General features: G+C 37.4%; 1 protein-coding gene and 3 non-coding genes across 4 annotated transcripts; all 4 read left to right on the top strand.

The window, feature by feature from the left end:
• The first annotated feature begins 3,504 nt into the window (after positions 1–3,504).
• On the top strand, positions 3,505–9,148 carry LOC139713576 (histone chaperone asf1b-B-like). Its single transcript, XM_071625291.1, has 4 exons — positions 3,505–3,878; positions 5,839–5,954; positions 7,862–8,044; positions 8,837–9,148. Exons 1-4 carry the CDS (start codon positions 3,770–3,772, stop codon positions 9,098–9,100), a joined length of 672 nt encoding a protein of 223 aa, XP_071481392.1. The 5' UTR covers positions 3,505–3,769; the 3' UTR covers positions 9,101–9,148.
• Positions 9,149–14,115: 4,967 nt separating this feature from the next.
• Trnac-gca (transfer RNA cysteine (anticodon GCA)) lies at positions 14,116–14,187 on the top strand. Its single transcript has one exon. It is a non-coding gene; the product is annotated as a tRNA-Cys (tRNA).
• A 773-nt stretch (positions 14,188–14,960) lies between these two features.
• Trnac-gca (transfer RNA cysteine (anticodon GCA)) lies at positions 14,961–15,032 on the top strand. The gene has a single exon. It is a non-coding gene; the product is annotated as a tRNA-Cys (tRNA).
• Positions 15,033–15,746: 714 nt separating this feature from the next.
• On the top strand, positions 15,747–15,818 carry Trnac-gca (transfer RNA cysteine (anticodon GCA)). Its single transcript has one exon. It is a non-coding gene; the product is annotated as a tRNA-Cys (tRNA).
• The last annotated feature ends 571 nt before the right edge of the window (positions 15,819–16,389 follow it).

Genomic DNA, 16,389 nt, shown 5'->3' with positions numbered 1-16,389 from the left:
CAGCTACTACTCACCGCTTACAATATGGTATACCCAAGATATCTCATACCAACCTAGCAACTTCTATATATTTTAGGTTTTTTTTTCCCTCCTTCTCCTCCTCCTCCTCCTCCCACGCTTCGATCACGATGAATTGAAGCACAAAAGTGAAAAATTCTCAAAAATGAGTTTGACTCTTATTTCAATCAAACAAATCCTGAATTTGTGTAATGCGAAAAACTTATTCATATCAGCAAAAGTTTATTTGTTTGTTTGTTTATTTGTTCAATTAGGCATCCCATGCACGGTTAAGAAAAAAAAATTATGTGCACATAACAATGCATTTTATAATGTATATGTGTATATAGGCATATATACTAAACATAATAAACCCGGGCTTCCAGCGGCCGTACATTTTTTATTGTGTTATACTTTATAAACCCTCCTAGTGAACAGTACACTCATTTATACATGATTCTGATAATGGGGAGGCGCATTGACATTTATACAAAATAATTAAGGGCCTATGTGATTGGAAGTGGCAGCATCTGTAGGCCCTACACGATATTTCCTTGGTCTTTGTTGCTACAATCATTTAGTTCTCAAATAAAGGAACTATGCAGTGCAAAGGCATATTGACTTGTATTGATTCATAGCATCATTATCATCACTCACGGTGACCAAAATGAAGGCCAGTGTCTCAATATGTTTAATGATATTTCTGTCTTTCTTCAGATTACTTGGGTACGCTCACAAAAAGAAAAACAACAACTTCCAAACCTATGATCTTGCCAGTGACATCATCTGTCAATCATTGTTAAGTAATATGATTAACATAATTATGGAATACACATTCCCTGCACCGTGTCTGTTGTTACAAGTACAGTACTAACATAGAAACAAGCAAGTTACGCTCAGATTCAGGATAAGGTGCTTAATGTGGAAAATGATTGACAGGAATGCCAGACAGGATCTTGGTTTGGAAGTTTGTTTTTTGTTTGTTTGTTTGTTTGTTTGTTTGTTGGTAAGATGTATAAAAGCTTGTGACTCCGATTGAAATACACATTCCAGCAAACACATAACGTTTTTTAGAACGTTTCCTAAACGTATTTTTTTTTTTGAGGTTCCGTACGTCTTCATATAAAATGGAAGTTTTTAAAACGTACATACAACGTCAAAGTTGGGACTTAGCATTTACCGCAAAGCGTATTTTTTTTTTGGAAAACGTTTTAAAAACGTCAATGGACGTTACAAAACGTTTTTATCATGTCTGCTACGTCTTCGTCCTTTATAAACGTCCACAAAACGTTTTTGTTTGGTCTGCTACGTCGACTTCGTCCGGCTTTAATGAACGTTTAAAAAACGTTTTTATTTAGTCCGCTATAAGTGTTCGTCATTGGTCTTTTTTATCATGAATATTCATACATATCTATGAATATTCTGACTAGTGGAAATAGATAAAAGGCTTTGAAATCTAAAGATTTATGCTGGATTCAAACTTTCTGTGTTAAAAATAAGCTTACCTACGTTATTGTTCATAGTTATTCACAATTTCAGATTGTGTAATGAAGAGGTATTTTCATATAGGCCTAATTAAGGTTTGTGTGATCTAATTTTAGTAACCATGTCTTCATGCATTACAACATTTTGCTGGTATATAAAAGAATGTGATACAGATTCATCAGTTGGGAAAAGGATGTAGTATAGGTATAGGTGGTGGGACATTATGAACAGGTTAGGATAGGATTATATAGGATTAGGATTAGGGTACATTGATCCCAGATTGTGTCTGCATAAATCTCATAACTATAATTTTTTTAATACCCAATAAAAAATAAACATTAGACGTTCTTAAAAGGTTTTCTGGACGTTCTATAGACGAATATGAAAGGTTCTCTAAAAGTTCTGGAACGGGTCATAAGACACTGTTTAGACGTTCTTAAAACGTTTTTCGAACGTTCTAGACGGTTTTCAAAGGTTTTCTGGACGTCCGCAGAACGTCCACAGAACGTTTTGAATATTCTTAAAAGGTTTTACTGACGTCTATAACGTCCAAAAGGTTTTTTGCAGGTCCTTAAAAATTGCGAAAGGTTTTTTATTGGGTTTTTAAACGTTTAAAAAACGTGCTCATAACGTCCATTTGAAACGTTTTAATTACGTCGAAAACAGCCGAAAATGACGTTCTGAAAACGTTTGACAAAACTTTTTTTACGTTTAAAAAACGTGCTTATAACGTCCATTTGAAACGTTTTAATTACGTCGAAAAACGCCGAAAATGACGTTCTGAAAACGTTTGACAAAACGTCCAAATAACGAACTTGGAACGTTTCAAGAACGTTCAGAAAACGTCCAAATGTTAGCTGGGATACTAGTATTTATAGGCCCTATATTATTTTGTAGGGATTTGTCCAGGGTGTTTGTTTCGGGTTAGTTAGGTTGGTCGCAGGTCTCTATATCTTAGTTTCTTTTGTTGTTGTTTTTTCTCACTTTTTATGTATAACATTACATCAATCATAATTTGTTGTATTAAATATAGGGACCTACGTGTGGGGGAATGCACCCGACATGCACTGTTTTTAGCATTTCTCTCCATTAATTTCCAGCATTTCCGTATACTTACAGTATTTTGTCAACTTATCATTCATTATGCATTATGATGACATTTATGTATTCAATTTCTGTACAATATAATCGTTTCTGTTGGAAATGGAATGAATGAATAAATGAATGAATGAATGAATGAATGAATGAATGAATGAATGAATGAATGAATGAAAAACAGAGGCCTATTGAAGTGATATGGTTGAGCTGAGCTAGGGTATCATGAATCAGCACAAGTCAACATGTATAATGGCATAATATTATGACGTGAACTCAAGTCCTGCGCTACTGATGAAAAAAAAATGAATATGATATAGGCCAAAGAGATTTTTCTCCTCTCAAAACTAGATGGTGTTTGCTCAAGGTGAGAGGTTCTACGTAGAACCTCTATAAACTTGCGTTTGCTCAATCTCTGCGTTTGCTATCCTTCCGTATCGGGGCTTCACCGAGTAGCCTCCATGCATGAGCGCACTTTATGCACGCGCGCAGTTCGGAGAGAATAAGCGTATTGGTCCAAAAATTCAATTAAATCCAGTTTTATATTGCGTTCTATCAACAATATTGCATTTTCTATAAATCTAAAAAATACTTTGTAAGATTTGTAGTAATTGCATCAAGGCAGTGAACGAAAGTATTGAGTGTCATGATATGATTAATGACTTCTTTGTACAGGAAGTAAATTCCTTGTGCAAATTGGCAACATCTATTTTGCGCCTTTTCATCTCCAATTTACAAAAATGCTGTGGCGTTTCACATGAAAGACTGTTTCATACTAATGCTAACTTAGGAGAAGACTGGAAAATAACGGAAAAGGTGTTGATTGATGTCATTCTGAGAATATCACTGATGGTATTGTTTTTGGTCTGGAGACAAAACGTTGATGTGCACAGAACGCAGGCAAGTTTCGTGACATTACGTCAGTAGTCGAGTCTGCACCGCAGCTACTCCAGCGGGATTTGCCAATCAACTACCCCGAAGTATCGGGGACATAACACAGGAACAACAGCTAGCAGCAGTGTCCTAGATCGACCCCGGCCCCTGCCGCATATAGACGAACCACCAGCCCTATCGTCATTTCTGAAGTGCCAAGCATTCACAAAGTTTTTAGCGAATGACCACAGTGTTTGTATGCAGATTGAGACTCCAGTAACACTTTTAAGCGTGAAGTGCAGTATTTATTTCACAAAACATGGCCAAAGTTCAAGTGACAAATGTCCGAGTTTTGGACAACCCGGCCAGTTTTCTGAACCCTTTCCAATTTGAGATTACATTCGAATGCATGGAAAATTTATCAGAAGGTAAGACTACACAACTACATGTAGCTCATCTTCATGGATGTTTGCCTTGAATAACATTACTTACCATCTTTCACCAGGAATCTCTGTAAATCAATGCAAATGCAGCCAGTAATTACATAAAAATGATAATGAATGTTGTTTAATCAGTTAACACTTATGAAGATTTATTGATATTATTTGTAGATTCTAACATTATTAGTGGCATTAGTCTGGTGTTTAGACTAGACTAGTGCTAGTGTAGATCTGTTAAGGGCTTTTTACACTTGTAAATTTTTGCTTAGCCCCGGACCAACGGTGGGGCTAAGGGGGGGGCCTTAGCCCCACCGTTGGTACGGGACTATCCTTAGCCCACTTTCTGTTTACACTCGTTTTTGCCAAAGTGGGCTAGCCCCACCGATAGTACGGTACTATCTGGCCCTGCAAAATAGCAGGGGTTAGCACCGCAATTGCGGTGCCAAGCAAGTGAGTGTAAACAGAACGAGTACGGGACTAATTGACGAGTGTAAAAAGCTGAAAAAATTGGTACGGGACTAACGATAGTCCTGGGTCAGAGAAAGTCCGGGGTTAAGAAACACAAGTGTAAAAAGCCCTTTAGTGGGGAAAACCAAAAAGAAGCGCAAGCGAACAGAGATGCCAAGTTCCAAAAATTTTTATGCGTGAGATTTTCATGACGTGGCGTCCTCCGCGCGAGCACATGTGCGCGAGCGAGGGAACGAAGCGACCGGCGACCGAGCGGGGGGACCAGGAGCATGGTACGGAGCTTTTTCAATTTTTAGCTCTTAATGGTGCGATCTGATGCGTACTTAAGTGACTATTTTTTACTTATTTTTAAAGACAAAGCAAAAGGGATATAGACCCTATACCTTCAATTGCAACTGTCACATTGATCCTTAACCTATGCTCCCGATGCGTGAGAAAAATGGGTGCCATGCGCGAGATCGTGAGAGGGACCCTATTGAAATGCGTGGGTCTCGTGCAGAATGTCGAATGCGTGAGACTTGGTAGCTCTGAGCGAATGTCTTTGGCTTTGGTTGTTAGTTTAGTGCGCATGCGTAGTTACATGCAGTTTCAGGCCTGAGTAAAATTCCTTGAATCCTAGGGTGAAAGTACTGTATTTAGCCTTGTAAAAACACACTTAACACAGCCAAACTCGGGTTCAACTTGAACAAAATGTTTTTTGAGTTTTAGACAACCCCACCAATTTCCTAATCCCTGCACCTTTCCAATTTGAAATCACTTTTTGAAGCCTGGGGCTAGCTGCATGTGTGTTTTCTTTACAGGTTGCATCAAATCTTTATACGTATAGAGTAATGTCACTTTCTTAGTCTTACCTGCTGTGCTAGTGACTAATCCATAGACCATAACTCCAACATCAACATCCCACAGAACATCTTAAAATTCTGACAAACCAAAGATGATCACCATTCATCAACAATTTTTTCTTCAATCTGTTCCTGTAAATCAGTCAGTCTACAATGCAATGTGATTCTGCAAGTGTAGTTTACAAAATTAGGAAAGACATCCAAGCTTTATACACATTTTATATAGCAAGTGGTAGGGACAGTGGTATTAGTAGTGTAGAGTGTTATGTAATACACTGTACTACTGTAAAAGGGAGAAACAGTGAAGTCTTTCCCTAAATTGCAGTAATTTTTGATATTATCATTGAAATATACATTTTCATTGATCACATCAACCGCTCTGGGACTATATATTAATGGTTAATCAGTAAGAAGAATCAATGACTTTATTAAACAACTGATAAAAGATATAAAATGCTTTTTGTTTGGTTTCAGAAAGAGTTCCTTTGGATTTAAAGGAAAATAGTAAAATGTGTGTACTCATTACTGCAATTCTGTTTTTCTGTTCAACTTCAAGTACAATTGTATGTACACAGTATGCCTCACCTTACAAAAAGCGGCCAGCAATGTCTATTCTCGTCCCCCTTTTTTTCTTTCAGACTTGGAGTGGAAGATAATCTATGTAGGGTCTGCAGAGACGGAAGACTACGACCAGACGTTAGACTCAGTGCTCGTTGGACCCGTTTCACAGGGCCGTCACATGTTTGTCTTTCAGGTTTGTTTCAACCAGTGCAAGTAGCGCTCTAAATTTCCAAACCCTGGTTTTGCAACCCACTTCCAAAGAATGATAATTGTATGATTGTGGACCAAATATCATAAGTGCATGCGTGCAGTATATTTTGCTGTATTTTTATTTTTCACAAATTTTGGAATCAGCCAGTATTTGATAAACTACAGTGTATTAACAGCTTGCCTCCAGTAATGCAAGCATGTTGTATAATGCTACCCAAGGTAGAAAATTGCTAGTTTTTCTCTGGCAAAGTCTTGAAACAGAAATTGTCCGTCCCGTCCAATTGATTCTCAATCATGCCATGATTTTAACCATTCACTATCTATAAACTATCTTTTACAAGTCCCAATTCACAAAATGTTTGAGTGCCAAGGACCTTCTGATTTATTTGAAGACTTGATGTACATGTATTAACCGTAGCTAACTCCTGCACAAAATTTCTCAACCTTTTGTGTGCTTTTAGTACCGATCTGCACATAAACCCCTATAGCAGTGCTACACGCTGTCCAAAGTTTCTGGCATGTAAAGGATTTTGTTTGTTATGTGTAATCATAACATCCCCTCTTGTAAGAGGCAAAACACTCCGTCCCTCAGATACACGTAGGACATAAAAATGGAGGTCCCTTGTGTGAGAGAGCCACAACTCACGCACGCACGTAAGAGATCCAGCTTCATTCATTCATCAGAACGAGCAGGGTGCATAGCGCGGTTAAGAAAGTGGTCCCGTCTGACATCCAACTGGACCCCATTAAAGACCAGCTAGCTAGTGCCGCTGATATGGACTATCCAGCCATCTTCTCAGATGGAAAATGAAACAAACCAAGAAAACAAAACCAAAAAAGGATTGATAAGCAAACAAGTATAACTGGAGTGCTGGGGAATCCCATGAACAAAGGAGACTGTTAAGTACATTGTATGCAAGCATTCAAGATCAATGGGCATAGACATCAAGGTTAGCACTATTGACAGATGTTCAAAAACACACAGGCAGCTATCTACTGTGTGAGGGAAACATCTGCACTTGCTGTCCATTTTGATGTACAAGTACAAATGTGCTGTACTGTATATGCCATATATTTTGTGAAGATTTTGTTTTCACAAATTTTGTGAGTCTGGTGCTGTTCACGATTTTAACAACGCATGAAATAATTAACTCTGACCTTGGCATGAATGCGACATGCACATGTTCATGTCTTCCTTCATTGCTGTACTCCACAATCGCAAATTTAACCACTGGCAAAATTGTCAGGAAGACCTGATTTGTGAAAAATTGGACTTGCTGAATATGTGGCATATACAGTTTATTGTTTTGATTAGAAAAAATTAGTACTCTTTTAATGACCAATTTATTTCAGCCACCATAAAATTGAAAAAGGCAAAAGGTTAAAAAAAATGATAACAAAAGTCTGCATATTGTCGCTATGTGTGATAAAAGATTGCTCACTGAAAATAGACCAATTTTGCTGAAAAGTCTGTGCCTTTAATTTTTGTACTCTGATCTTCCCAGAATATTTCAACTTGTTGGAAGTAGAACAGATGTTTCATGTGGAAAGTTTCATACTGCATATCGTCGCTGGGGCGACAAGACCTTGTATCTACAAAATATCAAATGTTCAGGAGAGCCAAAAAACATGGTGGCCAAAGCACTGTGGTGAATGGGATAGCCTTTCCTTTGACATGCCGTGGTGGCTTCATCTTTCGAGTAAGACAGTTGGGATTTGGACAGGACATCACTTTAACCCATTATTTGACCATTAATCCAAAAAAGTCATTTTCACCAAAATTGCAGATACAAGGTCTTGTCACCCCAGCGACGATATGCCGAATAATGAGTTGAATTAATGTATGTATTTTGATTTTATCTGATTATGTATCACGATTTCTGACAACAGGCGGATCCCCCTAATCCAGCTCTCATTCCACAAGGAGACATTCTGGGCGTAACCGTTGTCCTCATCACATGCTCGTACAGGGGGAACGAGTTCATCCGCGTAGGCTATTACGTCAACAACGAATACTCAGACCCAGAACTCGCGGAGTCGGAAACACCCTGTGGTGAAACGCAGTATGATAAGGTTATTATTCTTGTTTTTTCTTGTTAAATGTCTGTGTTGAGAGAGAGAGAGATGCTAACCAGTTTAGATAATGATGTACATTGTGTACTTGAGATGTCTGTATAAACTGGGGGCCTGTTTCATAAGGAGTTGGGATTGATCTTACGTTCAATTCATTGAGTGTAACTCGGTGAATCAGGTGTAAGTTCAATGTTGAGCGTAAGTCCTATTTCATAAAGACATTTACGCTTGAGTTCAAGGAAAATCAAGCATAAATTTCAGTAGATTGAGCGATACTTGCGATCAATCCCAAAGTTGTTTATGAAATGCAAGTTGCGATAAATTGCCACTTACTACTTATGAAACAGGCCCCAGAATTCAGATCTATGCATGCATTAGCTATTAATACTCAATGTGAACTTGGAGTACACTTTTGCTTTGAAAAGTAAAGATTCGAGTTTAAATCTAGGGCAGGAATACTGCATTTGTTTTATGATGTAAAGTCAAAAGTACAGCAGAAGATTTTACTGTGCCAATGTGCATTGTAGTATACACTGAATCAATGGATACCAACACCAGGCATTTCATTTTTGAAGTGATGATGTGAAGTAGTCACAAATTTCAAGAAGTGAACTTGTGAAAAGATACAGATAAAATTTCTAGCATCTAGCATTTTTTGTACATTTGTTTTGCTTTGTTTTGTTTTTTTTGCTATTCTTCCCTGCTGGTCAATTTGCTTGTGTGAGAATAACCAAATATTCCTTGATTTTTGTAATCTCTTTCATGCTGGCTTACATGTGAAAACCTACACAGGTTGTACGCAACATCCTGCACACAAAGCCCCGCGTCACGAGGTTCACGATAGACTGGGACGACACTCCGCCGCTGGACTCCGAGAACATCCCACCGGTGGCGCCCAACATCCAGCAGGACATCAGCCAGCATGCGTCGTCGTCGTCTTCGCACACGAATGGTCTGAAGGATGTCGGCAACAGGGGTGCGGAGTGTGGCCTCCCCATCAACACCGACAGCAACAGCAGCATCCCGGACTATGTGCAGGACATGGATTGCCACTGAGCTCCTGTGATCTTTCATCTCTCCTTATACCCTTTAATCTCCACTCCTCCTCCTCCCCACTCCCCTCCTCCTCCTCCTCCTCCTCCTCATCCTCCTCCTCCTCCTCCTCACCCTTCCCCTCCTCCCCCATCCATCTTCCAGGGAAGTCCCTAACATATTTGACTGCCACAATTTGCATACAAAGTTTCATTATAAGACTGTCAGGAGAAGTGAAAGTGGAGGGGGGGGGGGGATGGATGGGAGTGTATTTGAGATGAGCGAGTCACAACAACATCACTGTTAGGGATTAGGAGGAAGGAAGAAGGGGAGGAGTGATGTCCATCATGTTGCCAACTTCAAAACACAAGAGAGGATAATTATGTAGCTTGTCTGATCCATATGTGCATGAACCAAAATTTGAACAGCCTATCAAAGAGTGTACCAAACTTTTTGTTGTGTGTGTGTGTATGTGTTTGCATTTATTGTGTATTTGTTGTTTTCAAGTGTGTGCATGTCTGTGTATCCTGTATAGCAAAACTTTCTGAGATGCTCAGTTCATCTATCACCGGTGGTGTATGTCTTGGAAAAGAAAAGAAAAAGTATGAAAGTTGGTTCCTGATAAAGAAAACATCTTTAAAAAATGCTTAGACACTTCTGGGTAATCTTCTGACTGACACCCATCTGATCACAAAACCAAAAGAGATGAATCAATAAAGAGGGTTGATGTTCTAGTTGTTTATTATTATTTTTTTGTACAAAGTGTAGTTCATCAGTAGCAGTCATTTTTTTTTTTTCTATATCCACAAAGAGCCTACTTTGCCCAGCATGGGAATAAAGCTATAGGCAGTTTACAGACCAATGTTAAGTTCTACAAGAATTTGAACAGGTCCGTTTTTTGTCCTGTATTCAAATACAAGCGACTCCCGTTATAACGAAGTCTTCAGGACTGGCAGTTTTCTTTCCCTTTATCAAAACTTTGTTATAGCTAAACCAGGGCTCCACACTAACTTTTATTTTTGGTGGCCCAAAGGTAAACATCTGACCTTTTTTGGTGGCCCGATCAGGCTACCAACTTCTTCATTTCTGAAATTTTGGTGGCCAAACGTGCGTTTTTGGTGGCACCGGGCCACCGTTAGTGTCGAGCCCTGGCTGAACAGTGAAATATGTAAAGGTACATGGTTGAAAATTTGGGGACCTGATATTTACATTGTACTTCGTTGTAACAAGAATTTTGGTTATAACCTATTGTAGTTTGTTATAACGCGAGTACACTGGACTAGGACATCATCATCATTATGTCTCTTGTGTGAGTTATTACTTGTAATTTGTTGTTGTGGGTTTTATTTTTTTCTGCCAGTCTATTGTCAGTTCAGCTTTTGCTGTGGACCAAAATGGGGTGTATTGGTCTCATAGATGGCACTCTGCACAATCAATGGAAGAGTTCAGGGTTCAAGCCCTGCAGTTGCACTTATGTCCATACTCGTGATAGTCTGTACGCAGTGCTGTTTATCTATACAGGTGTAAAATAGCACTGGCACCTTGCAAGAAGTTCATGAAATCATTAAGTGGCTATGTATTTTGCATGAATGTACTGCAAAGTGGAAACTAGACTAGTTTGATTCCAAAGAAGTGAAGATGAGTGCACTACAGGTCCAGGGTGATGAATATGTCACCCCTTGCCACAATTCCCTGATAATACCACAGGCATCATAGCTTAGAATGATGCAAAGGAAGAGACCAAGTACAGTATTATTTATAACAAATCCAAAGTCTGAAAACGTAATACCTTTCGTCTTGATTCTAAGTGTCGGAATGTATTTTGCATAATTTTTTTTTTTTCACGGGGGGGGGGGGGGGGGGGGGGGGGGGGGGGGTTGTTTAATACATTATTGTGGCTATTTGAATCAAACTATTGTGCATTTACAGGAGAGTGCCTGCTCTTGATGTTTGTATGTGTGTAAACTTCAAAGCCAATTACAAATCTTCATCCTTACCATGAAAATATCAGGATACAGAGTCCCTGTGATTATGACATTGTTCGTAGGAAGTAATTGTTTCTTTCAAGATCGTTGGTATATGGGAAGTACTGGAACCATCCATGCAATTGTTCCCTGTGCTGGGATGAATTAAGCTGTTCTGTGGTATGCTGCATGTGAAATGAACAATACAGCTGTATATCTCTAATTTTTCTTCTGTGCGTAAAGTTTGTGCAAAGTTGGAATGTGTCCAATAACACAAATTTGGATGCAATGTATTTTGAAATGCCCTAGATTGAACCCACATTATTAGAACTTTTCAATAAATGACTTGTGTTACAGTATTCAAAACATGATCATAATCTTGTCTGTCGACCCTCATCTTTTGTTGTTGTTTTTTAATAGATAACATCCCTTTAAACACTGGGTAGCAGTAATTCAGGAGAGATACCTAATTTGCAATTTCCCTGGCATTATTGTGTTATTTGATTTGTTACAGAATGTGTCCAGAAACATGCATATTTCAGTATAATGTCCACAGAACAAAACTCTTTATCAACAAAGAAAAAAGGGAAAAATACTTAAATAATGTACACTTGTTGTGCATCAAATTGAATTATTTAAGCTTGTTTATTCATTTTTAACCAATGTACATGTATGCTGTTGAGCGTGCATATCATTTTGCAGGCACTGTGCATCTTTTTGTTTTCTTTTTGTCTACTTTTGTTTAGACTTTGGCATGTCTCGGGGGAATACACTTGTAACTTACTATGTTGTCATGTGCCAGTGTTAATGCGAAATGTTTGTGTTCAGCGGTCAGTCCCGTTTGCAATAGCATGAGGGCAGATCGCGGATATAAGGAGATACCCAGTATAACTGGTAAATTTCAGTGCCCCAAGCAGCCCATAACAAAGTTACTCTGTATAGTGTATGTAGTATGATTTCATGGAATGATAAATTATGTAACACTGTATGCAACAATCATGCACTTTTATTTATATCAGCCCAAACACGTACATCTCGTAGGTTGTGTCAAAGTTTGTGTTATCAATGTTATGTCGCATAAGCAGGCATGGCCTAAATGAGTGTGGTTCTGTGTTTGAAATGTAATGTTCTGTAAATGACTGTCGTAATTCAGTTAAGTCTCACCAACTCTCATTTCAGTTTCTCTCCCCCCCCCCCCCACACCGTTTTCTCCAGCTGCATAATTAGGATCCTCATCTGTTAGCAGGAGAAGATATGAGAAAGGGTCATTCTACTGTGTTAAAGGCCTGAAGGGTGAGACTTTACGAAACTCCACCCTGCTTTGGGGCCATGACAAACCTTTTTTTTCCTCAGATACATCTGTTGTGAGATTGTATTATGAGGTACATGTTATCTATCAAACTGCATGTATGCACATGTATTGAAACTAGCAGTAAAGCCATATGTCAAATATGATCTGAAACTTGTAAATATTGTACATGCTATGTTTTCCAGGGGACAGAAGTAATAAAACAATGAAAAGTAACACAAAGATAAATCTGTGTTTAGTGTTGTGAAGCGCTTGTACATGTATTTCTCCTATTATGTGTGGAAAGATTGATGCCACAGGATGTTTGTGGTGCTGTGTTGCAAGAGTAATAAAGCCACTGATACAGCACACTTCTGTTAGAACGAACTCAGTTTTAACAAAAATTCTCCTTACAGCGATATAAAAAATCCCAAAACTATCATCGTCTTATACAGTGTGGTGTACATGTATACTTTACTGTTCAGCTTTCACCAAATTTTGATACGGCTGTACAGTGGACTCCCGTTATAATGAAGTCATTGGGACCAGCAGTTTTCTTTCGTTGTATCGAAATTTTTGTCATAACTAAACAAATGAACAAATAAAAAACAGAGTGGAAAATGTGGCTTGAATTTTTACTTACTTGTAACCAGAATTTCATCATAACCCTGTTTGTTATAGTGGGTGTTCACTGTATAGCGAAAGAAACTGCTGGTCCTGAGGATTTGATTATAATGGGAGTTGCCTATAGATGTACGTGTACATTCTCTTCTTAACACTTAACATTAAAGGAGACTTACGGATGATTTTCAGACTTTGATACTCTTGTACAAGTACTTGAACAGCCATGAATTGGCTATACAGTGTACTAGGTAGAGTTTCAGAATTTATAGTGATTGCGATAAAGAATAAGAATATTTTCAAAATTCAAAAAAGAAAATCACTATGAACGAAAAGATGATATAACAGCTTCACATAAGAATGCATGATTGGATGCTCAAGGAAGCAGAACAAAAGAAGGAAGCATGCATAAATTCTACACGGGTGAAGTTGTTAAGCAATTGGTATGGTAATGAATTACATTGCTACATTACCCAATTACTGGAATATGTGAGCCTCCTATGTCATCCTTGTTCAGTGTAATTTGTTGGGTTTTTTTTTTCAGAGTATTGGTTCATCTGCTCAAGGACCACAATGAATTCCACAAATCTATACACGGAGTAGTCAATGATTTATGTACTACATGATGTCAAATTATGAAAAATCGTCTGGAATTCCCCTTTAATACAATGTGTCGACACGGACAGATACATTAAATGTACTGATAGATTTTTCAAAGAAAGCAGTCGATCTTCCTCTTATGTTCCTACAAAGATTTGCTTATCAAGGAGAGAAGAAAATAAGATTTAAACAAAGAAAAAAAAGAATGAGAGAAGTTACAAGAGGGAGGGAAAGAAGGGGAGAGATAAAAAAGAAAGTCCCCATTTGTCCAATAACTGATAGACGTCACTCAAAACAGTATATGAAAAGTTCAAATACAACGCAAAAACAAGAAACAGGTCAACACTTACAGATTTTTTTTCCCCCAAAGTAAAATCATCAAATACATTGCATACATCACTCTCTATTGCAAAGAAATATTTTTGAAGGTACAAGTCTATTGTAAGCAGTAAAATATGCCAACAGGTACAAATTTGCAATTAATTGCATATCATTGCATCATCCAAATTTGAGCTCCAATTGCATTTTGTATTCATTTTGGTGAGAGTTCCCTATAAATCGACGAAGGGGGTATAGCTCAGTGGTAGAGCATTCGACTGCAGATCGAGAGGTCCCCGGTTCAAATCCGGGTGCCCCCTTGTAGCAATTATTTTCCACCATCTTTTGTTATACATTTGTGAAATTTGAATTTGAATAGTACTTGTTATGCCTTTTGAAACTGTCTTCTTTTCCTCCCCATCCCCGTATCTATTTTTTTATTGCCTTTTGCTTTGATTAGTTGTCGATGATTTTTTGATGATATTTGACTATTACAATACGTGTACAGTGGATCTTTCACAGTACATTTAAACATGATGATGATGATGATGATTATGATGATAATAATAATAATAATAATAGTAATAATAATAATAATAATGATAATAATAATAATAATAATAATAATAGTGTAAGTTCTGATTCATCCAGGTAACGATCAATAATAATAATAGTGATAATGATAATAATGATGATAATAATAATAATAATAATGATAATAATAATGATAATAATAATAACACATTTATGTGGCGCATTTCCATAAAACGTACATGTACAAATGCGCTTTACTATTTGATCATCAATTAAACAAGTGAGTTTTCAGATGTTTCTTGAAGGTGATGAGAGACTGCTGGTTGTAATATTTTGTTTCTGTTAAAACATGTACAAAAACGAAAATTGACCAATGCGGAAACACTCATATTAAATACAAATAATGTGACTATTCATAAGCAATTCCCTCATAAGCTTATAAATACCATGAGTTCTCAGAGATTGTATAGATCTTCAACTTTCATGCTATTGCATCATCCATTATACAAAGTGACCAGATGTAACAAAGTTGAAGAGAGTTCAATAATTAATTACCAAAGGGGGTATAGCTCAGTGGTAGAGCATTCGACTGCAGATCGAGAGGTCCCCGGTTCAAATCCGGGTGCCCCCTGGTTGCAATTATTTTCCACCATTTAATTGTTTATGTCTCATAATCCTCTCGATACCCCTTACTCCCTCTATTTTATTATTATCATTTTTTTTTTGGGGGGGGGGGGTTCTCAGTCTGTTTCAACTTTCTATCATCATATTTCTAAAGTTAGTTTTATGGTGGTTCTGTATAATTTCATTTTGTTTCCCATTTTTCTTTACCATAATATCTAGATCTATATCCTTGTGAAATTCATAATACACGTAATATGTTTATCACGTTCCCACTCTTAAAAGCAAAGAAGCAAGGAAAAGAAAAGAAAAGAATAAAGAATAAAGAGCAGAGCGATAGTTCTCTACGGTAGAACTTCCCAAATCACATGCACACACTATAAAAAACTCACATCTCACAGCGTAAAAGAAGAATTACAACTTAACTTCCAAACCAAAGCCCAGAGTTAATAGAGATATAGAAGAACCGTAAAGAACATGATGGATGCATTATACACTTATAAACCGATACATAAATATTGAAGGCAACATTTTATACCATTTTTTTTTTTTTGGTTTAAGTCTCCACTCTTTTCTTTGTATGTGTTATTGGAAAGATTTTACACGAATTCACAAAGGGGATCAACATAATTGGGGAAATCTACAACTTGCATGTTATTACATCACCCATATGCAAAACGGCCAAAGAAGAGAGTTGAAGAGCGTTTCGTATCAAATCACCAAAGGGGGTATAGCTCAGTGGTAGAGCATTCGTCTGCAGATCGAGAGGTCCCCGGTTCAAATCCGGGTGCCCCCTGGTAGCAATTATTTTCCACCATTCTTTTAATTGTTTGAGTCTCATAATCCTCTCGATATCCCCTACTCCCTCTATTTTATGTTTTTGCGTTCTCAGTCTGTTTCAATTTTCTATCACATTTTTAAAAGTTATTTTTATGGTGGTTCTTATATGATTTCTTTTTGTTTGCCCTGTTTCTATACCATTATTATCTAGATCTATTACATCCTTGTGAAATTCATAGTAATGTATTTGTCACATTCCCACTCTTAGGCGGCAAAGAAGCAAGGAAAATCAAACGAAACAATAAAGAATAAAGAGCAAAGCGATATAGTTCTCAAAGGAAACTTCCTAGATCACACACAAACACACACAAAACAAACAAACAAACAAACAAACAAACAAACAAACAACACATTGCACAACGTAAAAAAGAAGAAAAACAAATTAGTTTCCAAACCAAAACCCAAATTGAGATATTAAGCAGAGCTTTAATGTAAAAGAGCAATGAAGAATATGCAGTATACACTCAGTTATAATGAACTGATATCTATAAATTGCAACATTATATCTATACCAAAATACAAGAACA

This window comes from Diadema antillarum, unplaced genomic scaffold (assembly GCF_040938485.1).
Source record: "Diadema antillarum isolate AM-2024a unplaced genomic scaffold, OU_Dant_1.0 seq00002006_RagTag, whole genome shotgun sequence".
Lineage (NCBI taxonomy): Eukaryota > Metazoa > Echinodermata > Echinoidea > Diadematoida > Diadematidae > Diadema > Diadema antillarum.
The sequence above is the reverse complement of the archived record's forward strand: the minus strand, read 5'-3'. Positions and strand labels throughout refer to the sequence as shown.